The sequence below is a fragment of the Gadus macrocephalus genome, chromosome 15 (genome assembly GCF_031168955.1).
Source record: "Gadus macrocephalus chromosome 15, ASM3116895v1".
Lineage (NCBI taxonomy): Eukaryota > Metazoa > Chordata > Actinopteri > Gadiformes > Gadidae > Gadus > Gadus macrocephalus.
The window spans coordinates 5,038,168-5,063,305 of NC_082396.1; the positions used below are offsets into that span (position 1 = coordinate 5,038,168).

Consider the following 25,138-nt stretch of genomic DNA (forward strand, 5'->3'; position numbering starts at 1 on the left):
GGTGAGTAGTAAGAAAATAATAAGAACATTATTTTCTGACATAACCTTGTTACAACCAATTAATCCAAAATACTTGCCAATGAAATTACCCAAAAGCATATAATTATAGCTTATATAATTAAAGGCATATTGATGAGCATATATAATGTGTTTCAGCTGTGTACTTTTAAGTGAGTATATTGTTCTAAAATAAATAATAAATAAAATACATTTATTAGTATTCAACCAATTGGGTTTAACTACTGATTGGACTATTGAAAATGTTCAGAAGCGATTGCTTCGTTATTTAAATGATCCAAGCAACGAAGAGGGAACATTTCCCTGTTTGGAAAGGTATACATGACCAGGTGATGGTCGTGACATGGTTTGTAAATACATGTATATGAATTATATACAATAAGGAGTGGTATTTTAGAACAATTTCACCAGATGGGCGGGGACATGTTGTGAGATGAGCTGATGTTGACGCAGACACCCGGAAATTAAAACTAGATTCTTACTGTACGTTCACACCAAAAGCTTTAAAAGAGGGGAGAATGTGGGGGAGCTGGCTTTGGAAGATGCATGGGAGTGGGGAGGAGCAAGAGTGAAAAGGGAATGTTTCATTTTTAAAGTCAATAAGGAAATGGGGAGGATGGAGTTTGGGGAGGGGGGGGTGGCCCCTGTAGTGCACTGGCCAACTGTACCACCATGGATTCCACCAGTGCCAGAGATAGATATAAGTGTGTTAGCTCATGGGAGAACTGCAACATTTGGGGGCATTGTAAAGGAAAGGCTAACAAATGGGGACAGTACATACAAATATACACTGATGGGGCTCAAGACCCAAGGACTGGGAAGTCTGGGTTTGCTTTTTGTATCCCAGATTTGGATGTTGTTAAATATAGGCGACTGTCTGCGGGGGTTTCAGTTTACACCACAGAGCTGCTTGCAATAATCTGGGCTATGCAGTGGTTGGAGGAGGTCAGGCCAGGGCCAGTTGTAATATGCTCCTCTCCTCTGACTCTGCTTCAGTGCTGATGACATTGACGGAGGGAGGGCTTGGAGCCAGATCGGACGGTGGACCTCATGGTGGAGCTTCTTACCCTGATGTACAGGATTGAGCAGGCGGGAGAGTCAGTGGGGTTCATGTGGGTCCCAGCTCATGTGGGGATGGAGGGGAATGAGCTAGCTGATGGGGCAGCAAAAAGGGCTTTAAGAAGGGAAGATGTGGATGTAAAAGTGAGGCTGGGGTTAACTGAGTGTAGGTCAATTATCAAAAAGAACATCATGGCTGTGTGGCAGGGGGAGTGGGATAAGGAAAGGGGAGGCATTACAGCTTGCAGAATAGAGTCACAAGGAGCCAGTGTTTTTTGGGAAAGGAAAGGAGGCAAGAGTCATGATGACCAGACTGAGGCTGGGGCATTGCAGACTGGCATGGGACTTGGGAAACAGGAAAATGGACTATGTGTAAAAAAACAGCAAACAGTAAAACATATCCCGATGGAATGTACTGGACTCACTCGACAGAGGGAACATCTGTATGCGGCAGTGGAAAGCCTGGGCACAAGACCGGTTACACTAAAGAGCTTTCTAAATCCCATTGAGAATCAGCCTGGGACTATAAAAGCTGTCCTGGATTTCATAACGGCCACTGGATTATTCCTATGGAAATAGGATGGACTGATTGCGTTTGAAATATATATATATAAAATTTATTTTTTGGTTGTTCGTGTGATTATTTATTTTTTGTCCTGTGGGTGACAGCAATGTGCCGCAAAGGCATACAGACTGCCGGAAATTAAAAGAAGAAGAAGAATAAAATGCGCGGGTTCTTTCTCTTTAAAGGCATGCAAGCAATGTGTTTACAATCTGTAATTTTCCTGCTGTTACTTCGGAGTTTAACTTGTTAAAAGTATTTTATTTACCGTAAAAAGTACTCGGTTTGCTTTTGATAGAAATCCAGAAGCCGTGTATCCGCAAGAAGGGAACTCCGCCGAGTTTATCAACATTGGTGAACGAGACGGCTGCTTTTCTTTTTCCTGAGTTGCCTTTCACAGTGGCTCGTGAGGAGCCGTCGCCATATTTTGAATGACCCGAGGATTACAGGCAAAACCATTTAAATCACCAGCTCTATAATATTGTTTTGCTGGCCAGCACTTTACTTTACTTTATTACTTTTTCTTGTTGCTAAAACAATACAAGGACACTTGAAGACTTATTCTATTTTTTTGGATAACAAGACCGTTCGGTATTTAGTTTGTTTATGGACTGAGAAAGACCATCCGTTGTTGTTGTTGAGACATTTAAGTATTTGGTTTAACGTCTTAAAAAAAGGAAATATGTTATTTTCGTATTCCAATTGTTAACCAAAGCATAATTTCATTTCCATGTGCTTTAAATATACTGTTATATGGTGTATCCGATTTCCATTATGATGAAGAAGATGCGTTTCAGTCCAGCAATTGGATGATAGTACACTGCTATCACAAACCCAAGTAAATTCTGTTTATTGGTTACATATGCATGATCACATACACTTAGGATATTTTGTCATACCACGCCATGGAATCAATCAACTACATCGCTAAACTCAATGAGTATGTGCAGAAAAGTGGCTGCGAGTTGAAGTACGACGTGGGTTCTGAAGGCCCTGCTCATATTAAAATGTAAGTTTGCTCCACCGTTACGCATAGGGTTTTTATTAGGCAGCCCATGTTGTATTTGATACTGTATATATTGGAGCTTGTTCAACATCGGATTGTTATTTGGACTCCGTTTCAGGGAGTTTTTTTTTTTTATTAACAGTTGTCCCATTAGCTAGGCCTACCTCTCATAAAGCAAACCAACATCTGTTGTAATGTATTATATGAATGTTTAGAAGGAACAATCACAGATGTCAATATCAAGGCATGCCTCCTCCAACACATGCAATTGCCGTTATAGCAAGGCATGTCTGGATAATAGGCCAATAACACACAATGAGCATCACTTATGCCTTATCAGGATGTGTAAGAAGGCCTACTGCTCAACCTTGTACAACACTGTAGACTACTCTTTCAGCCCTTATAAAAAATGGTTTTAAAATGTGTCCCTCAGGTTTGCTCAAACTGTGATATTAAACGGCAAACCATACCCAAAGGGCGTTGGAAAAAACAAGAAGGAGGCCCGGCAAAATGCAGCCAAACACGCTTTAGAGAGCGTTTTGGAGACTGACTCAGACCACTCCCATGTCTCGGGGTGGTCCATGAGGGACGCTACAGAGCCAATTAATCAGGCAAGGCTCACCCAACCCACCACGATGGAACTAGGCCACACTAAACAGTAAGTCCCTGCGACTGCGGTTCGTCCCTTCATTACCCATCTGTTGAGCTAGCCATTCGGCTCAGAATGTCTTTTTTCAGATATCGCAAGTTGTGCTTGTCTGTTTTTTCAGATGTTACAAGTTTGTGCTTGACGGTACGGAGTACCCGTCTGGCTCTGGGAGAACGAAGAAGGAGGCAAAGGAGGACGCAGCCAGGCTTGTATATGAGAAGAAATGGAGAAATCCACTCTCAAATGTAAGTGCAGGCTGGGAGGTGGGAATAGAGATGGCGTGTTCTGATGTAATAAGCACAATGTATAAAAGCATAATATAACTTCTTCTTTTAAAGACCGTAGATCAGAGTAGCAGTGTTGAGCCATCGAGTCCTCAAACAAATGAATTGAATCAAGACATGTCGGAGGGAATGTGAGTACAGAGAGGATGAACACATCACACGGTGGACGATCGATTCTTGATTAAGTGTTGATGTTTTTGTTAACCGTCAATCCCCCAGTGGTTCACCTGCAAATATGGAGGTGAGCCTCGGAGAGCTTTCTGGCTTGAGTGAGTTTACGTACTTGGGAATGGACAGCCAGCATCAGCAGGAGAACATGTGCAATGTGGACTTATTGGTGAAAAGATGTGGTCCTGCACACTGCCCTCAGTGAGTATCAACAGTAATGTGAGAGAGAATCAGTAAATGTATTGTGTACTGTTACGATCCTAGTGTTGGGTAATGTTAAGCTGGTGGGTAACTGGTTGTCATGGTAACTGTGGGAGTGGCTCACTGCAGGTGAACCTTGATTAGGGTCACCTGACGGATCCAAGATGGCGGACAGAAGCAGGATGGTGTCTGAATAGACAGCATGGTGCCCAGACTTGGTTACACTTATTGGAACCCATAAGACTATGTAAAGCCTATTCGCCCTCAAGGACAGTAACTGGATTAGGGATTCCTACAGGGAACGTGACCACTCCTTTGTTGTGTATGTTTGTCAAGTGTTGGTCTATGTTATGTGTCAAACAATAACCAAACGGGACAGGCTACCGTTTACCCCAACGCTTGGGCTATCCCTCAACAAGAGGGAGGACTAGAGCTCGCCAGGAACCCAGGTGTGTCACTGCTCACGTGGCCGGAAGCTAGTTGCCTGCCAGCTGTGGTTTGTTACCACTTATGTGTCTCGACTCCCGCCTAGACAGAGAGCCATTTTGAATATACCAGTGGGGTCGTGACAGTACACAATTCACTAAACCGGAAGGTACAACTGTTTTATGATCCAATGTTTTCCATCTTAATTGCTTGTGTTACTTTTATGATTGAAAATATAATTATTGTCAAGTAACTTTTTTTTTTCTACAGGGAGGTTATTGGCGGTAGGGAGTACCCTGAAGTCGAGGGGAAGACTGCAAAGAAGGCCAGAAAAAGGACGGCAAAGGAGGCCTGGCCTGTGCTCCAAGAGCTGTTAGACTGTGACAGCAAGGTATTTCTCTCTTTCTGTCTCTCTGTCTCTCTGTCTCTCTGCCTCTCAATTCAAATTCAAAAAAGGTTAAATGGCATGAGAAACAAAATTTACATTGCCAATGTGGGTGAACAATAAAGAAACAATATACCTCTCTCTCAGGGGTTCAAATTAACTTTTTTTCACCACCGTCCCGGAAACGTCCCGAAAAACATTTTGAACCGTCCCGAATCGTCCGGAATTGTTATCATAAATATTTTTTACATTTTGAGTCGTTACTTAGGCCTACTGATAATATAATAAAAACACAATACATTATGTTGATGAAATAATATATTTATTTCCAGATGAAAAGCAACACCCTCGCAGAACTGTGGTCTATCTACGTGACCACAGTTTTGCGCCTGTGATCGCAGAGCAGCAGGCTCTCGCACTGCTTGCCTCTCGAGCAAGACTAGCAGCGCAAGACTGCCTAATATGCCATCTTATGCACGCCTTTTTTGCGGCACGGTCCCCACGTTTACACTGCGCGAGGTAAATTGCCTGCTTGAGCTAGAACCCCAATTTACCCTCCCGGACCCTACACACATTGGCGGTTTATTGGGTTTCATTCTGATGTAAATGCGACGGCTCCGCGGTTGAAGGGGGGGTGCTTGGGTAGAGATGTTGTGCTGTCTGCAAAGAGACAACGCAGCATATCATCATGAGCAGTTCTAACTGAAAAGTAAGGTTTCTGCGAGCTGCTGACCATGTAAGAGAAGGTGACGCAGTCGCATTAAACAAAGAAAGATGGTGCGATCTACGAGAGACCAGAGGAACTGTCCTTACGAGGCTTTTGTCGGGATAAAAAGCAAGTGGTCAGCAAAATAAATAATATGTTGCGTTTTTGCACTTGTAAATAGTTAATCGCGCTTGTAGCCTACACTCAGACTTGAACTCATTCTTGCATGCGGGTGTCTTCATTCACAAAAACATTCGGGAGCGAGCAGTCTCCCATGCATAGAACAATGTGTGACGCAGCGCCACACAATCAACACCGAGCGCCACAAATTGATTCTGCTTCTTTTTTTTTTTTAGGTTTTAGCGTTTTTGAAATATAAATATCGTTCCGTTCGTACATCTCCGCGTAGCAATCTTTCTCCCTGTCATTCTCGTTCACAGACGCACACAGAGACAAGCGCACACAGAGACAAGCGCGCACACAGAGACAAGCGCGCATACATGCCAATGGTGCGCAGGTACACTACCACTTATTGGATAAACCTGCGTATCATGCACACGCACTGACTGCGGATTCGCCCGCTCATCCTCTCAATGCACCTACAAAGGCAAACCCGAAGCAGCAGGAATGTAAAAAGGGATAGTGTATAGAACGCCGGTAATTATCGGGAAAATAAGGCCAGACAGGGCGAACTTGCTTCGCCCTGAAGGGGCTCATTTTCGATCATGACCGGCGATGTTCTCTACGTATCCCGCTTATTACACGGCTACTTGCCAAAACGAAACAATAACTTCACATGGTGTGTCTTTTTACAATTTATTTGATACCACCAGCATTCGTAGTGTTGATCAGCAGAGAAATAGTCTGCCAAAGACGCTGACGTCGCTTAGCAACCGAAGACGCTGGGGTTGACAAGTTACCGGAACTTGCGGACTGAGACTTCATTAGAGGCGAAAAATCTGTTGTTTTCCTTGACAGCGGTCAATTATACTCATGATTATACTTAGCAAGGGTGAATTATCAAATATAATTCACCGCCGGAAGTTGTGAAGGTCCCATGCAAGTGAACGGAGCGTTCCATGGCATTGAGAAGACCAATGTAATAATTGCGATTAATGTGAAATGCTATGTATGTATATGAAATTTAGATAAATTAAATTTAGATAAATGACGGTGTCAGACCCCCAGGCCGTTCTGCCGGCGATTTAAATTCGCTCTGCAGCATAGGCTGGAGATCGGGCAGTCTCCCGGTGGGCCGGCCCTCTTTTTTTTTTTGACTCCGTGCGCAGCCCCGCCTTCTCCAGTGAACCAAGAAAGCCTGACGAACGGGGGATTTTACCCCCGCTGTTTCACTGAACACAAACCCGAGCGCGCCAGCCAATTGAACGAAGCCCTTTCCATTAAATAAGTATTTTCCACAGATCGCGAACATCGCAGAAAGTGTTTGAAAACTGAAACAGAAAAATGAAGTCAGTGCCCGCAAAATTCTCTTCGTCCCGAAGTCGACCCGAGAGAGAATAAAAATCCTCCCGATGACAATTAATTACGTCCCCGGGACGTCGTTAATTTAAATCCCTGCTCTGGCTCTCTCCGTCTCTGTGCCTCCTGAAAAAATACTCGCCCTGAGGTAGTATTTTCGCCGGCGGAAACGTTAATTACCTTTTATATGTGAATGCGGAGTAGAAAGTCGTATTTCACACCATTTCAGTGGGCATGTTGATGACGCTTTGGTCTGCATTTGCATGTCATTAAGTGGCACCCTAAATGATAATCAGCCTGTCGCCCTCTTTGCTGAATGGTTATAAAAATATTTAAATGTTGGCAATGCTTTTCAGAGTCATTCGTGGTCAACGCTAAAAGATAGGTCTCATCATAACCCTAAAAGTATTCGTCTTACAAAAAAAATAATATATTATTATTATTTACAACAGTTGTAGCTGAACATTATAGGGTTCCGGCATTCCACTCCGTTTTCTCAATCTAACACAGAAATCAACTACATTTGACAGTGTTTGTTATATGTGAAATAAAGTAACACAAGACGCTCTCTTTCTCCGGTAACGCAGTCTTTTGCGATGCCTTTCTTCTTTGTCGTTTCTTCTATATGTCTCTAACTCATGCTCCAATCTTTCATCAAACGATGCTTCTGATATTGTGGATGCATGGACCAATGATGCATCGTTGCAGAAACATTTAAGATGATCGCGAGGAGTTCTGCCCATTCTGCCTCCGTACTGTCTGCGGTCAAACAAAACAAACAAAGTGACAGCGGCCGCACTTATCCCGCCTCTTGCGACCTTAGACCCCAAGTCATATCCTGCCCCTTGTAAGCCCAGCCCCCCATATCTTAAATTCTTGCTATAAGGTCTGCTGGAATGTTAGAAATCGTTCAGTATTAAATATCAAAAAATCTATATTTTATTGAAAAGCAAGACAAAAAAGTTTATAAAGGACATTTAATTGCTTGATTTATGCAATGGGGAAAATTTTAAGCAAAATGAATGAAAAACAGCAAAAGCCACATTCGGTTTCGGCTTTCGGCCAACTGTTTCAGCATTTTCGGCTTCGGCCAACAATATTAATTTCGGTGCATCCCTAATACAAGGTTAAAGGTTGGGTATGGGATTTGCGAAACCCCAGCAGACTCTGAAAATACACGACTCAAATGGTCCTACCCCCTCTCCTTCAATGCTGACTTTGACTCCACCCATTCCAAGTACATGGACACGCAATCATGAGCAAACATAGATGCGCGAGAGTGAGCCGTTGGCTAGCTCCAGTAGCTACCGCAGGATAACGACAAACAGAAGCTTGCTCTGGGTCACAAGCTTTGAGTACGTGCACGAAGGGGTCACGTGCGGGGGGAGGGGGAGTGCAGTACGACTGTTTAATTGAAGCCCTGCCCGTTCCACAGATGATTGACTTGTTTAATTTTCATGTCAGTACTTCTAACTCAGTGGCTGTAAGTGGGTTATGATAAGGATTTCAAGTAATTTTGCAAAAATGCCCAAAAAAGAGAATTCCATACCCAACCTTTAAATGGCATGAGAAACTAAATTGACATAAAAAGCGGTTGAGCAATACAGAAACAATACACCTGTCTGCATCTCTGTTTCTCTCTGCGTCTCTCTGTTGCTCTGTCTCTCCCTGTCTCTCAGTCTCAGTCTCTCTCTCTATGCCTGTCTCTCTGCCTCTCTTGATAGATGGAGGGATAGATAGATTGTTCTCCACCTGTTCTCCACTAAATAATGCCTATTACTGTTATTATTTCAGGCAAATAGGAAGTCTGCCAAATCAGAAGAGGATGGCACAAATAATAAAGCAACATCAGACACGTAAGGATTCAAAAGGAACCATGACATACTAACTACTAGTAACTTTGCTTTCCAGAAGTTTATTTTATATCCTTGTTTTTAATCACTAAGGGCATCCTCCACATCTGGTAGCTGGATTCAGTTCAGCAATTCCTCTGCACCTCCCAAGGTACCAATTGCTTTTTTGGAAAGTTGCATTTCATGGGTTACAGGGTTCGTACGGTCATGAAAAACCTGGAAAAGTCATGGAATTTTAAAATGGTTATTTCCAGGCCTGGAAAAGTGCTTGAAAAAAATAAAGTCCCAAAAGTTTTGGAAAAGTCATGAACATTTTTTTTATTCATATTTTCTTGTCGTTCATTTACGCTGAGTTTTAAATCATGAATATGCCTTTAAATGAAATACGCTCAAAGTATAAACAGGCACGCGCTGAAACTAAAACATACGCAACTGAAACGTTTGTTGGCCATAGCAACAGTATCTGAGGGAAGCCAAAATTTTTCAAAATGCCAGGGAAGTGTAGGTTCAGCAATGCTTGGTTGCGAAATGAGAAATATATGTCATGGGTTTCATCCGACAAAGACCCGGGCCGAGCTAAATGTAGGTTATGTGGTGACAAAACGTTTGACATATCTAACATGGGAGAGGCGGCATTAACGAGCCATGCGAAAGGCACTAAACACCAGAGCGCTGCTGCTAGCGGAGCTAAGTCAAACCCCATCACCGGCTTTCTCACCACCACAGCCAGGGCAACTGCTACGGCAAACAGCACGTCTCTCTCTTTGGCCAAGCAGTCGTCAATAACCGATGCTGTCACAAAAAAGGAAGTCTTAACTGCGGAGGTAATGTGGGCACTGAAGGTGGCTAATTCGCATTATTCGTTTAAGTCATCTGAAGATGCTAGCCTGCTCTTTCAAAGAATGTTCCCCGATAGCCAGATAGCAACACAGTTTGCTTGTGGCGAAAGCAAATGCTCGTACCTCTGCTCTTTCGGTCTCGCGCCCCACTTCAGGAGTCTGACGTTGTCCAACGTAATGAAGCAAAGGGCATACGTCATTCTCTTCGACAAAAGCCTGAATAGTTATTTACAGTCCAAACAGATGGATTTACATGTGAGGCTATGGGATGGCGCCGATGTTAAGACAAAATACATCGGCTCTCAGTTCATGGGACATTCATCTGCCCTCGATGTCGTTGCGAATCAATCATTTGTGTCATTTAATGTATACAGTATGCCTCCGAATTCCCATTGTTAGTTTTAATACTACATTTTATCACTTTTGCACGTTAATACCGAGATTTCACAAAATGTTTGGTCATGGAAATTTGGTTTAAAGTCATGGAAAAGTCATGGAAATCCATTGGTCCAAAAGTGTATGAACCCTGGGGTTACTCATTTGATGTGTTTCTCAGTTATAACATTTATATTTTTCTATTATGAAGGAAGAAAAATTGGGTATCAAGGCTAAAATTAAGTAAGTCATTTAAATATTTCTCAAAATTGCCATGTCTGTACACTTTCTTTAATCTGAATTGTGATTATTGCTGTTTTGTAAGACTTGGAGAGAAATTCAAAAAAGAACCATCCGATACACCAAGAGGTCCAACTACTTCTAAGTAAGGCAAACACGAACCTCCACCTGCAAATGTCTTGTTTGTTTTGCATGATAATGTCTGTATGAATGTGTGAGAAGAAAATAACTCATCTTACTTTCAATAGGTTCTTAACAGAATACGACAATTTTGAGTGTATTGGGCAAGGGGGCTATGGTCACGTTCACAAGGCAAGGATGAAACACTTGGATACGTATTACGCGGTCAAGATGGTGCTCAATGAAGAGTAAGAGTCTTCCAGCTTTTATCTCATTGTATAGTTTGTTGCTCATTTTACCTAAATTAATATTTTCATGCTACCACTCATTTGATCAGGAATGCTCTGCGTGAGGCAAAGATTTTAGCAAAGCTACAGCATCCTAATATCGTTCGATATTACACCTCCTGGACTGAGGATCAGGAAAACATTCCTCCCAACTGTAAATGTCTCAGGACTTCCCAGTAAGTAATTCTACCATTACAATTAGGTTCAACAGTAAACAATATCCGGCAAGCTACAGGTGGTTCACGTTTTGACTTCTATCTTCATAACAAGGTCAAGCAGCGATACGTCCAGGACTTTCCTGTACATCCAAATGGAGCTGTGTGAAATGAAGGATCTTGAGGCATGGATAATTGAGAAGAACTCATTGCATCAGGATACCACTCGGAAGAAGGAGAGTTTAGACATCATGATGAAGATGATATGTGGCGTGGAATACATCCACTCCCAGAATCTAATGCACCGGGACCTAAAGGTGGCATACAGTTCGGGTTACATTTATGGCCTTTTTCCACCAACAGTACCAGCTCTACACGCCACGACTTAGCGTGGCAAGACTTGGTTTGGTTCCAGGCAAGGCACGTCGTGATTCCATCTAGAATAAAGTACCTCTTCAATGTGGGCAGGTCGTCATAGCACGCTTGCGCGAAACTGCAGTGACATACTTATCCACACGACACATAAAGGGCTTTGCTTGGGGCAGGAGCGTGTCCAACTCTGTCACGGTCCAAGACGTGTTCTTGCGCTGATGCTTGTATTTATAGAAGCCAGCGGGTGTCAGGCTCGGACGTCGCGTTCATCATGGCTCGTCCAGTAGCCTTGTCACACTAAAATTGTCCCGGGGCGAAAATTGTACCGCCTACGTAATCCGCGTCGAAACATTACGTCATCGATCGACGCGATTGTCCGTTGCCAGGCAGGTTTAAAAAAACATTCTCGCTCATGTTGTAAAAGACGAAATAACAAACCAGTTAACACTTGTTTTTACTTTATATTTGTATTGTATTGAATTGTTTAAATCGAATTTAGCTAGTAAACCGAGTGTTTAAAGTGTATGTAGTCTCGTCGTCGTCGATCGTCGTTCGACGCGATCGTCCGTGGCCAGGCGACGTTCGACGCGATCGTCCGTGGCCAGGCGACGTTCGACGCGATCGTCCGTGGCCAGGCGACGTTCGACGCGATCGTCCGTGGCCAGGCGACGTTCAACGCGATCGTCCGTTGCCAGGCGACGGTCGACGCGGATTACGTAGGCGGTAAAATTTTGATTTTTAAAATGAGTGGCCAGCAGCTTGTTGACATCATTCAAAAGTATCAGATCAGCTCTCTTGGAACCTCGTCGGAGGTGAGAATAAAAAGGTACCAGGTACCTCATTTTGGTGATCGAAACGTGAAAAAAGACGGGCTAAGTCAAGGCGAGTTGAGCTGGTACTGTCGGTGAAAAAAGGCCATTAGTTACTATGCCACATTACCTCTTGATGATCAACTCAAATATTGTCTTTGTGACTTTCAGCCCTCTAACATTATGGTTGGATCGGATGGAGAGGTGAAGATCGTGGATTTTGGTCTGGTGACGGCAGAGAGTGACGAGGAAGGCAATGTGTTGGAGAAAACGATGGGCAGGGGCACTAAGTCGTTTATGCCGCCTGAACAAGTGAGAAGACCTGTTTTATGAACTAAAAAAAAACCATTTGTAATAAAGTGCAGCCTAAAGGATATCTCTTATCAATGATCTTTATCTGTGTTATATTACAGAGGTACAAAAACGTATACAACAATAAGGTGGATATATTTGCATCCGGCTTGGTATATTTTTTGATGCTGTTGAATATCTCCGGTCATGAAAGGACTAAAGTAAGTCTGTTATAGATGGCATTATTTAATCATATCTTTGAACACCATATCAAGTATTGTGTTAATAAATTAATTCAGATTATTTTTCATGTTAACAGAGTTGGGATGACATCAGAAAACAAAAATTTCCAGCAGACTTCACGCTGTCATTTCCTAAAGAGGTCAAATTAATTTGTACTTTCATGCGTAGACCTACAATAATGCAAGTCAACTTTTACGATACTGCCATGTATGACGACCTAGCATGCTTTAATATATATTTGTTATGTCTGTTTGCAGTCATTCCTAATTAAATCGATGCTACATGAAAATCCTGAATCCCGACCCTCGGCTGAGGAGATAACGGCTAACCTGGAGCGGTTGGATTTTCCCACAGGGAGACCAACCAGAACCAACTGGGCGGACAAGGCCTGGTCATCAGCGCCCTATTAACGCCCTATTATCTATTAACTGCACTATGTAACTTTGGCACTCCGACGGCGGAGGAGAAATATGGAGCCGTTTTATGTTTATGTATATTAGGGTTGCCGCGGTGTGGACATTTTCACACCGAGTAATACGCTTGTGTCAACACCGGTATAAACGGTATTAACTTTGAAACTATAGGTCAACCGCCATCTTCTCCGTCAACTCTCCTCTCACACTCGGTGACAGCGGCTGGCAGCGCGCCAATTCTCGGCGTCTTATAACGTTCTATATCAGGGTAGCCGCGGGGTCTTAAAAGTCTAATTAAATTGCGTTACCTAAGTCTTAATTTTTTAAAGATGGTCTTAAATTTCCTACTAGGATATGTTTTCGTAGTCAACCGGACTGTAACACAAGGGGAAAATAGGGGGCGTTTTGCGTATCGGGGTTTTGCGTAACGTCAGAGAACGTCTCATTTATTGGAGTATGCGCGAACAATACTTTGGGTTTTCGCGCCGGCAATCTCAACAAACATAATCAGTCGATAGGAGACGCCACATCATGGGGAAGCAGGGCTCTCAAGTCTCACGCATTCGGCGTGAGACACGCAATTCGACCCATGCACACGCTCACACGCCACACTTCGTATTTCTCACGCAGAGAAATTACCAGGATAGCGCCCACCAACATGCGCCACTATTTAACAGTGGAACAGGTAGGAATCAAATGGGTTCCCCTTACGAAGGGTGACCAGACGTCCTCTTTTGCCCAGACATGCCCTCTTTTTGAGACACTTATAAAAATAAATGTGTCCGGGCGGAATTTCAAAATCGTCCGGGATTTTATTAAAGCCTCATACATGTTCACATTGAATTTGCGTTGCGTTCCTCTGGGTCGGTCACAAACTACTTAAGCTACGCCCTCCCCACCTCAGTTCTGTTCGCTTTGCATTGCTGGAAGTGAGTAGGGGGAGTGGTTAAGTAAAGCCTTCAGATTGGACGGTTTGACTTTAGAGTTACCGTCATGTTTTGTATTTTTTTTTTGTTGCCATTATTGTTTTATAGGGACAAACATTAACAAATTTCTCCTACAGGGGATTGATAAAGTTCTATCTATTGAACAGAAAGAAACACTTGGTCATACTTTACACACTTTACCACAGCATTGGCCTACTGAATGCCACAGATATATTTTAAGCATTGGACTGAATGCCACATAAATATATAATTATGTTTCTGCACGTTTGCAACGTTTAAAAGTTCAGGGAAAAGTATAGCCTCTACTGGTGTTGCTTAGGCCAATATCCTTTTGAGGCAGTGTTTCCGAATATTAGTGTTAAGGGCCAATAATGCTTACTATCATACATTAGTCACCATGTCTGTGGACGGGTTAGGGTTCGGGCTGGCTCCATACATTACGAAGGAGTTAGTAAAAGAGGTCAACGAGGCAAGTGGTGGATTCATTGAAATGGTTGAGGAAATTTGAATGCTGAGAAACTACAGCAATTTGAAAAGAGTTTGTTTGTTTATATTTTATATTGTGTGTTGAAAGTTTGATATTTAAACCAAAAATACAGCTACACTTTCACACCATCACTTTGTGTATTGTTTTTTTAATCTTTTATCATTTCTGGGTACATGGTCTTAAGAGACATCAGGCCTCTAGACTTTGAGTTAGGCCCTCAGTTTGGCTCTTTGATTGGTGAGTGCACACTTATCCTTTGGCACATTCATTAATGTATTGACATGAATGTTTCATATGTTCCAAAAAAACATGAATAACATATGCACGACCGCATTTTACGACTGCTTAATGGTTGCGATGTAGGTCTTAATTTTCATTGAAGTGGTCTTAAAAAAGTCTTAAATTTGGGTTGATCAAACCTGGGGAAACCCTGTCTAACACCAATTCATGTTTTTGTACAGTTGATATAATAATATGTATATTAACAAACCAACATAACTTGACATTCATTTGGTGGACGTGACATGGTTTGTAAATACATGTATATGCATTATATACAATAAGGAGTGGTATTTTAGAACAATTTCACCAGATGGGCGGGGACATGTTGTGAGATGAGCTGATGTTGACGTAGACACCCGGAAATTAAAACTAGATTCTTACTGTACGTTCACACCAAAAGCTTTAAAAGAGGGGAGAATGTGGGGGAGCTGGCTTTCGAAGATGCATGGGAGTGGGGAGGAGCAAGAGTGAAAAGGGAATGTTTCCTTTTTAAAGTCAATAAGGAAATGGGGAGGATGGAGTTTGGGGAGGAGGGGGTGGCCCCTGCAGTGCACTGGCCAACTGTACCACCATGGATTCCACCAGTGCCAGAGATAGATATAAGTGTGTTAGCTCATGAGAGAACTGCAACATTTGGGGGCATTGTAAAGGAAAGGCTAACAAATGGGGACAGTACATACAAATATACACTGACGGGGCTCAAGACCCAAGGACTGGGAAGTCTGGGTTTGCTTTTTGTATCCCAGATTTGGATGTTGTTAAATATAGGCGACTGTCTGCGGGGGTTTCAGTTTACACCACAGAGCTGCTTGCAATAATCTGGGCTATGCAGTGGTTGGAGGAGGTCAGGCCAGGGCCAGTTGTAATATGCTCCTCTCCTCTGACTCTGCTTCAGTGCTGATGACATTGACGGAGGGAGGGCTTGGAGCCAGATCGGACGGTGGACCTCATGGTGGAGCTTCTTCTTACCCTGATGTACAGGATTGAGCAGGCGGGAGAGTCAGTGGGGTTCATGTGGGGATGGAGGGGAATGAGCTAGCTGATGGGGCAGCAAAAAGGGCTTTAAGAAGGGAAGATGTGGATGTAAAAGTGAGGCTGGGGTTAACTGAGTGTAGGTCAATTATCAAAAAGAACATCATGGCTGTGTGGCAGGGGCAGGGGCGGCCTTCCCTACAGGCGGGTTAGGCGGCCGCCTAGAGGGGGAGCGCAAAATAATGCGCCCGAAAAAAACAAAAAAAAAACACAATTATATATATATTTTTTTTATTATTATTTTTTTTCCTCCTGGCGCATATTTTTGGGCCCCTTCTATATCTCCAACCAATATTTTGACATTAAAAAAAATAAATCTAACATTAGGGTAAAATGAGCCAAAAATCGAAAACGGAAGGGGAGCCTACCTCCTTGGTTTCGTCAGAACATGCTAGTACTATAAGGCGTTTGGTTAGAGTGTTTTCAAGAATCGAGAATCAAGAACGAAATCAAGAAAATGAAGAGGCAAAAGCCATCCAGGGCGCAATTTAAGAAGAAGAGAAAGGAAGAAGAAGAGAAACGTGCAAAGGAGAAAGGTAAATCTTTAAATCCTGTTCTTTGCCTATAATGAATTCCAAATAGGAAAGGTTGATGAATGCGTGAATTGCTTCGGGCACTTTAGTTGAGTTAAGAAGAAAATATGTACCTCAATCAAAGTTGTCCTACTCCCTGTCATATAGTTATTTCAAGATTTTACAGAGGCGGGTATATCAAAAATGATATGTCCATTTATTCTACATTATATAAAAAAAGACATGATTAAAATAGGGGCGCACTGTATAACGACCATAGCCAGTGCAACAGCACTTCAAATATATTACTCGTTGCATAGTACACCCTTTAAGGAAGACACACGGCTGGTAAGTGTGAGAGCGCCAAAATTGCTTAGATGCCATGCCGAGAGCGGTATTGCAGACATATAGAGATGTAGAACATTATAGCTCGCAACATATTGAGACCTGTGAACTTAGTTCAAACTTTTGAATAATGAACTATGAACTGAACTCGTTCATTTTAAAATGTGTGAACTATGAACTGAACTAGTCAAGTGAACTTTCCCAAAACGGGGCATGTGTCCATAAACCGTCTCACAGGGGGGCGTGGTCGGAGCGTAGTTCAGCAGGGCACAGGCTTGCCATTTCCTCCGTGGATTTTATTCTTGAATTAATGTTTGTTCATCGTTGCGATCGTTGTTGTGTTTATGTGAAAGAAATGCAGTTACAGGGCAAAACAGTTTTTCAAGGTTGCAATTCAGTTTTCGTGGGGAATTAAAAAAAAAATTGCGGAGGGGGGGGGGGGAGCGCCAGGAGTGAAGCTCGCCTAGAGCGCCAAATGTGCTGGGGCCGCCCCTGCTCTCAAGAAAGGTGACGATCACCACAAGTCAAGCCACTACAGTCAAAGGGCTTCAGTCAACAGACTCATGACAGCGGCATGGACAGCATGCTGCTGCAGCAATACAATTATGACTTTCCGGAGCAAGCCTGCGAAGAGAAGTCAGAAATGTCGCAAAAGGACGTTCTGTTAATGAAGTCTGTGACTGAGACAATAAAGAAAGTCAATGGGCACTACAGCATTGGGATGCCTCTCATGGACAAAAATGTGGTGATGCCAAACAACAAATGTGATGCAGAGCAACGGGCATCAAACTTAAAAAGGCAAAGGGTTTGTCTGTCGGGTCCTTGTCAAAACAAAGACCAGCGCCAGAGACCAATAGATAGGTTGCGTCTCTTGCTCAAGATGAAAAAATCTCATGGACAATAAAGGACATTATTATTTAGGACTTTATTATTTTCTATGGTTGCCTATCTTGTGGGCCTCACCTAGATTGGTCGAGGTTTCTTATGTTCTATGAAAGAGGACAGAAGGGGATTAGAATATACAAAATGATTCTATAGTTTAAGTTAGGTAATTGTCATCCCCCCCATGATGAGCAATTAGGGGCCGGAAATGTGAGTGCCGTTTTGCCATATTGTAATTTAGCCTCAGATTTAGATATTATATTATTTAGATGAATATATAGTGATTGATTATTATATTGATTGACTAATTGTTTTGCATAGTTTTGCATTTTTGTTTAGTGTACTTGCTTTCATTGCTTAGAATTATTAGAGATGCATAGGATATATTAGTTGCTTTAGAGCGAGCTGTTATGACGTAGGGTTTCACGCATTTAGGGAGAGTAAAACTGTGTGTATTTGTATCATTTGTTTCATTCAGTAAAGACGGAGCGAACACACTGTTTCTCTACCGTCGTTTCAACACAGTAAACACGTAGACCTCGTTCTTTCTGTCATGGTTAAGTGACTGAATATGTTTAGAGATATTTACTGATCACAACAATGGAGCTTTAGCCACTACAGCTAAAGTTAGATAACGTTTCGCCTCATTGGATTTCCATCCCACCCAAGTGTTAGTTGATGACACCTTATCCCTGCCCTCAGGCCCTCCCTGGCAGATCCCTTTCTCGCACTGCACTATTGATCACTAGTTTCATAACTACAGTAATTATGACTTGTGTGGTGAAACCATTGTGCCCAAAAAAAAAAAAGTGCTGTGGCCCTCCTTGTCTGTTAGGAGGGATAGGCACTGCCTTCTTTTTATTTAAAAAGACGCAATAATAAAAGTCATAACTAATACGTTTCAAATTAAATTAAAATCAGGAATTCACAATTTTCCTTTGTTAATCCATGTCTGTAATTGTGTAATAAACGGGTTTTACTTAAATTCATTGTGTCATCATTCTCATGTTGGATATAGTGTGGCAGTTTAAACTACTCCAGTACATATTTGATGAAAAAAAATGTGTTACTGTTCTTAAAGAGAAATTGTTTTTATGGAGAACGTTGACATAGTTGTATCTGTTGGTTCAGGTTTATTATACAAGTTTGCTGCAGGTTTTTTTATTTTATATATAGGGGGTGGCCGTTGATTTACATTCTGAACAACATTCGCTTCACAGAACTTGAGGTGAGCGGTAGGCTTGCTGCGCTAGGATACACTAAGGCAGTTATTGCTACTGCTGCAGCGTAAAGTCCCTTCAGATATAAAAGATGCTGGGGAAAAAATCCCCCAAATTAGCAACTAAATCACTAAAATGTAGTGTTTGCTTCTCACTACCATCAATCTATTTTGGACTGAATTAAAATACCTCAGACAACAACCCTCATTGACAACAATGCAACAAAGGCTATCACAAAAACAATAACACAAACAGTACACAAGAACATGAAAGCTACAATATTAAATAAGCAAGGCAGCTCACTACACTGCCTTCCATGCATGTCATTGCATATGTAATATTGTAGATCCCTAATATGGCACTTTTAAAGCATCATTGCATAGACCCCTTAATACAAAGCATTGGTTATCATTTAGCAATAAGCCTTTTAAGCTTAATCAATGAATCAATTGATTCATTTAATAGATAAAAGTATTTAATATACGATTATTACTTAATATACTTGGTTATTGATTAATATTCCAGATAGGTGCCAACGGACATCATTCAATCTGAATCATGCCTGGCTGAAGTTACACTTACATACCGATTAGGACCACTAGGGGGAGCTGTTGGTTTACGAGTGTTTAAGGTGAGTGCCTTAACCTAGGGCTGTGACATTTCTCACCAGGCCTTCAGCACATGCTGGTCTGTGTGGAAAACAGCATTCCCAAACGGAGAAGGCAGGATTCCAGTGAAACAGCTTGCCTTGGAGCACCTGGTCACATGGACCAAGGTAATCAGTAGACCAATCAGATCCCATGGCTTTAGAACTGTACACTGCACCCAACAATCAGTGAGCAGAGGACTTCACAATGAGTTGACTGCCGTTCATGGAGGTCAAAGGTCGTAGCCATCAAGCACTTTGCCTCCGATTTTTTTTCATAATCGCCTGACAGCAGCTAGGCACAAAGTGTAGCAGGCCGACATTGGATGGGGTCAGAGTTAGTTGTTGCTTTAGCGTGAAATTAGAATAGGGTATAGAATGTAATCATCATATTTCTTATCTTTGGTCAAAGGATTTAAACTATTTAGCATTAATATAGTATAATTGCTTAATAGTTAAATTAAATGCTGATAGGCTGATAGTAGGACTTTTATTCCGTTTTTATTAATTATTTAGCAAGCACTAATAGTATAAGTGCTAAATGTTGAAATGCTTATAGTTGGACTTTTACTCAGTTTTCACACACTGGTTTTCCAGAACATGAAGCAAAAGCAAATAATTGTTCGGAAAATGACTCTGGGGTCATCTAAATAAAAGTTGAATCGACACTGTTCACTGATAGTCTCAGTAAAAAATATGGTTACATCACCATAATCAATTATTACAGTACACTTTGAATTGTATTGCGAAGCGTCAATAGATTGTGAGTGTGCATACATAGAGTGTGCGTGCGTGCGTGCGTGCGTGCATTCACAACTATATATTTATGGGGCAGCTTGCAGACCTGTCAAAAACTCTTGAGTTACTCTGCCTTTTACCACTTCATATGGGCCAAAATCAAAACGCAGATGACACTGCATTTTTCTTTGTTGACAAGCCTCCATCCATTGGCCTATTACCAGCTCCCTGGCCCTTACCCTCATCTCCATGTGTATTTGCTATAGCCCAGCCTCACTGGTGCTTTATCCAGTCCCATGTGAAGTATCGACCAATCATCATGGGAGCATGCAGCAGGGGGCGGGAGGGAGGCAGTGTGGCAGGATACATCACGTGTTAGCCAATCAGCATCCCTTTCCACGTTTGGTCTGATTACGAAAAAACTAAGTGGTCTAGCAAACCAGCTGTTTGGCTGCCTTCGTGTCCGAATGAAACACACGTGTGAGATGATGCGATGGGGATGTTATCATAGAAAATAGGTCCCTGCGGAGAGGTATGTTGGTGGTTAAGCGAGAAATAAAACAGAAAAATCACGGTTTTACATATAAAAAAGGGAAAACGTTTAGAAATAAGCCATTCTCAAGAGCAGGCCTTGGAAAAATAGGATTCTATTCATGAGCAGAAAGAAAGGTATAACACTGCACATCAAGTCCTACCGAAGTATATGTATGTTTATAATAAAGTATAAATAAATTATACAAAGCATGTGCTATTCGCTCTGCTTTCCCCTAGCAGAAGTGACCCTGCGATTGTAAAGCAACAGTACAGACCTTTTGCATCCATGACCTTAACACACTGAGCCTCTGTTCCCAGGGTTATTGAAATAATCATGACATTAAATATCTGCCCATAAATGATGCAACAACAAATAAGAAATAGAGGATGGTGGCCGACGCAACAGCACCCCCCTCAGGCTGTATGTGGAAATGCGCCGAATGACTCAGATAGAATGGCAATGAGCCACCACGGCGTCTTTACCTCACTGTAGTTAGTGGAGCAAGGAAGTGCTCTTGCATAACTTCATATGGGAAGAAAAACAAGTAGAGGCGTGTCTTTACAGTGGTTTACTGGAAAACCCGATTCACACAACTACTTGTTACTCTAATGGGGGAACTTCACGGCAAAGAAAGGAAGAGAAAGAAAGAGTTGATCCCAAACAGTGAGAGGAACTGACACATTAAAGGGTTGTGCGTTAATGTTTGCGGCACACCCTTTCCCGCCACCTCCCGCTCTCTCTCTCTCTCTCTCTCTCGGAAAGGCAGGAGGGGAGATCAAAGCTCGGTGGGCGCACCAGGGCAGGAGGGAACAAAGGCGGGAGGGAGAGAGGAAGACGAAGGCCAACCGCTCTGCCTCCCCGCCGCTGCCACGCTCGCCCGTTCAGCTGTTTTATTCAGCTGCCAGGAGCTCTTTAGGATCTGTTTCATCTGCTCTGAACACCTCCACCCCCCCCCCCCCACTACCCAGCCCCAAACACCACCACCACCCAACTACCACCTCCACCCCCTACTACCCAGCCCCAAACACCACCACCATCACCACCACCACCCCCCAATCATCCCTACTACCCAGCCCCCACCTCCACCACCATCACCATCACAGCCCCCCAATCATCCCTACTACCCAGCCCCCACCTCCACCACCACCCCCCAATCATCCCTACTACCCAGCCCCCACCTCCACCACCATCACCATCACAGCCCCCCAATCATCCCTACTACCCAGCCCCCAACACCACCACCACCCCCACCACCACCCAACCACCACCACCACCACCACCACCAGGCCGCTCGCCCCCCCGTACAGCCACGCCCCTTCTGGACGGCCCTCCTCCTGGTTTGTGTCGGGCCTGGCTTCAGGCGAGGCTGGGCTTCCTCTGGGGGGGCTGGTCCTCTGTGAATCAGGCCCCTGGGCCGGGGATCTGTTGGGGGATTGAGCCCCTTGTCTCCCGCCTGACGTGGGCCTCTGGCGGCGTGAAGCCGGTCGGCCCTCTCTGCGTTGCCTTCCAGACCGTTTGTCGGATAACAAAAATGGGCCAGACCATCCCATAATAGTGTAGAGGGGGTAGTTTCGCCTCCACCGCGGAGGAGGCAACAGAAACGTGGCAACAGAAAAATGGAAAAAAATGAAACAAGGAGGAATGTAAAGCAAAGATCAAACACATGCTTAGGAAGCCGTAGTCCAGGCAGGGGAACGTGTTTCAAGACGTACTCGATGTTCCAAACGCTCATGCTTTGGGTATCTACAGCCTGCTGCACAGATGGCCCCTCTGTGGACTACACCTAGTGCCGCGTTTCCACTGCAGGGTGCGGAACGGATCGGATCGCAAAGGTGCGGGTCGGGTCGCGTTTCCACCGCCAAAAGTGGGCGTGACCCGGACTTTGCCGTACCCGTTCCGGTACCCAAAACGAGACCAGACGCCTGAAAGGGTCCCGTGAAATTCTAGCTACACCCCCCCTCCGTTGATTGGTCGACAGAATCGTCACTTCCGGGTGACGCGGGGATTAAAACAAACAAACAGTAGCCTCGAGGTATTATTCTTTACAATGAACATGTCGCGTAAAAAGCTTGCTTGGGCGAACAAGGAGGTGGAGACGTTCGTCTGCATTCTTGGGGAGGAAGACGTTGTTTACGATGTTTACGTAGCTGCCGCGGCGATCGACATCCGGCCTACCACAAAGGGTACTGTCGGCAGTGGAAACGCGACCTCGGAAATGAGCTGGGCTATACCCCCCCCCTACCGCACCTTTGCGATCCGATCCGTTCCGCACCCTGCAGTGGTAACGCGGCATAGGCCTCTGGTCGGAGGGTCGCAGGATCCACCCCTCACATTTACGTTTACATTTAGGCCACTTAGCAGACGCCTGTATCCAAAGCGACTTACAACGGCGACAGCGAGCCTGTCCGGAGCAGCTAGGGTGTGACTCTGAGTCAGTGTCTCGCTCAGGGACACCTCGAACACTCAGGAGGAGCACGCTATGAGGAGCCGGGGAGCAGAACCGTCAACCGTCCGGTTCCCAAGTCTACCTCCTGAGCTGAGCTGAGCTGGGCCGGCCGGGCCCTGATCCACCACCCAGATCCCAGACCAAGACCACCGTATCCCCACCCCAGTGTTCCCTGAAAAGGAAAAAAAACCTCCGTCTGTTTAACATGTCGGGTCCACGCTGCTTCCAGGTTATGGCTGCACATCGGGGACGGCAGGATCACTGCAGACATTTCGGGTGGATACAAAGACTGCTATATAATCTGACAGGGCAGCTTCTGAAATAGCCCCCGCGAGGGTAAACAAAGTTAATTTGAATTCGGTCCGCGGCACATCTGGGCCTTTTACAAATCCTTTTAGGGACATGCGAGGGTCCCGGCGCTCGCGCTCCGCTCCAGTGTTCTTCATCAGGGCCAAATTAGCGGCGCTCCAGACAGAGAGCCATCTCCTAAATAGATTTCTGGTTGTGTGCGAGGCATCAGAGGAGAGACTGCGTGCCGCGCGGCCCATCTGTCATTGGATCTGACAGCGCACACCCGAGCCACTTCCTCAACCTCCCCGTACCCCACCCACCCCCGTGTGTGTGTGTGTGTGTGTGTGTGTGTGTGTGTGTGTGTGTGTGTGTGTGTGTGTGTGTGTCCACCCGCCACACACACACACACACACACACACACACACACACACACACACACACACACACACACACACACACGCCCCGCCCTCCTTCTGAGACCGCCGCCCTGCGTGTCGGCATCACGCTCGCCGCTGGTGTAGCCTGTGCTTTTCTATTACCACCAGTCTGGGGCATCAACAGCTTGTCCTCTGTGTGCTGCCCCCCCCCCCCCCCCTACCCCCACCCCCCCTCTCCGACCCACACACCTGAACAAAGACAAATTATTCTGTGAATAAAAAACCCTGGGGCCGAGGAAATCATCCACCACCACCACCACCAACGCTGTTCTCTTTGAGAGCTCTTTCAACGTGCACGGCTTTGACTTCCAGGGGTGTGTGCGTGACGGGAAAGGCATCGGGTGACATTTGCATGCGGCACTCTGAAGTGATTCGACGGAGACCGCCTGATTGATGACTGAGATCTCCTCCATCTTACGGCTGATTATCGCGCGAGACCCCGGCGCCCGCGTCTCTCTCCACATGCTCGTTCGTAATCACCTCTTCTTACCGCTCATTGTTATCTCACGGCAGCTCGTCGTGGGTGATAATGAGTACATGCAGCGATGTATAAATGTCCTTTGATTATAGGATTCGGATGCACAAGGAGAAATATACAATTTGACAGACGCACTCAGACACCCCAGACTTGGAACAGAGCCAGTGGCAAAATGGAGGTTGAATAGTGTGTGAGGTGTGACTAGCATCCGATATTGGCACCTTAGCTTCCTTGAACACAAGGCCTATATTCCGTCTATCCCTGTACATAGTAGACCAGTCCCACTTTACTCAACATTACTATGGTATGTTGTTTTTGGCGAAAGGCACCTCCAAAATAGAATAGCAGCAGAAAACAGGCGGCCGATTGAGAGTCTGTCCGTCTTCTCGTCCGAGCTTAGTAGGTGAGGGGGGGGGGGGGGGGGGGGGGAACGCGACCACACAGGCATTACAACTACTGAATTAATACATTTGAAAGCACAATCTCATATTTTATTCATGCCGTGTTATATACAATGAGCAGACACGGCCGGTGTGGAGCTGAAACGCATACTGATGAGACCGGCAAATGTATGAACGGATTAATGAACATGTCATGTGGGTGTTTGTGTTTGAGAGAAAGGTGGAGAGCCATTGTCAGGGGAGGACATGAGAGTTACTGCGAGAGAGAGAGAGAGAGAGAGAGAGAGAGAGAGAGAGAGAGAGAGAGAGAGAGAGCACCAGCAACGAATTACAATGAACACACTAGTAGGGGAGCTGGGTAATAATAGCTGGGCATTGAGATTGATTAATTCTCAGGTGCAGAGCGGCGCCTTGCAGGCGACGTGGGCTGAATTGGAGTGCGCTTGGTGCCGAGCCAAGCACTGCCCATCTCAGCAGATAGGCACACACACACACGCCAGTGTGCACGTACACCAATAC

General features: G+C 44.4%; 1 protein-coding gene and 1 long non-coding RNA gene across 2 annotated transcripts in view; one reads left to right on the plus strand and one right to left on the minus strand.

The window, feature by feature from the left end:
- Positions 1-14,505, plus strand: part of LOC132473055 (interferon-induced, double-stranded RNA-activated protein kinase-like) — a 47,903-nt gene extending 33,398 nt beyond the window's left edge. Inside the window, exons 2-18 of the mRNA XM_060072997.1 lie at positions 2,185-2,648; positions 3,079-3,303; positions 3,416-3,539; positions 3,633-3,709; positions 3,798-3,947; positions 4,644-4,764; positions 8,738-8,799; positions 8,890-8,947; positions 10,222-10,253; positions 10,336-10,395; positions 10,499-10,618; positions 10,708-10,833; positions 10,928-11,129; positions 12,165-12,305; positions 12,407-12,505; positions 12,604-12,666; positions 12,785-14,505. Of these exons, the coding sequence (XP_059928980.1) occupies positions 2,545-2,648; positions 3,079-3,303; positions 3,416-3,539; positions 3,633-3,709; positions 3,798-3,947; positions 4,644-4,764; positions 8,738-8,799; positions 8,890-8,947; positions 10,222-10,253; positions 10,336-10,395; positions 10,499-10,618; positions 10,708-10,833; positions 10,928-11,129; positions 12,165-12,305; positions 12,407-12,505; positions 12,604-12,666; positions 12,785-12,937 (1,917 nt within the window). The 5' untranslated portion in view covers positions 2,185-2,544 and the 3' untranslated portion in view covers positions 12,938-14,505. The remainder of the gene's footprint in view (positions 1-2,184; positions 2,649-3,078; positions 3,304-3,415; positions 3,540-3,632; positions 3,710-3,797; positions 3,948-4,643; positions 4,765-8,737; positions 8,800-8,889; positions 8,948-10,221; positions 10,254-10,335; positions 10,396-10,498; positions 10,619-10,707; positions 10,834-10,927; positions 11,130-12,164; positions 12,306-12,406; positions 12,506-12,603; positions 12,667-12,784) is intronic.
- Positions 9,124-10,158, minus strand: LOC132473057 (uncharacterized). Its single transcript, XR_009529244.1, has 2 exons — positions 9,515-10,158; positions 9,124-9,474 (listed from the first exon to the last, which is right to left on the minus strand). It is a non-coding gene; the product is annotated as an uncharacterized LOC132473057 (long non-coding RNA).
- Positions 14,506-25,138: the final 10,633 nt, after the last annotated feature.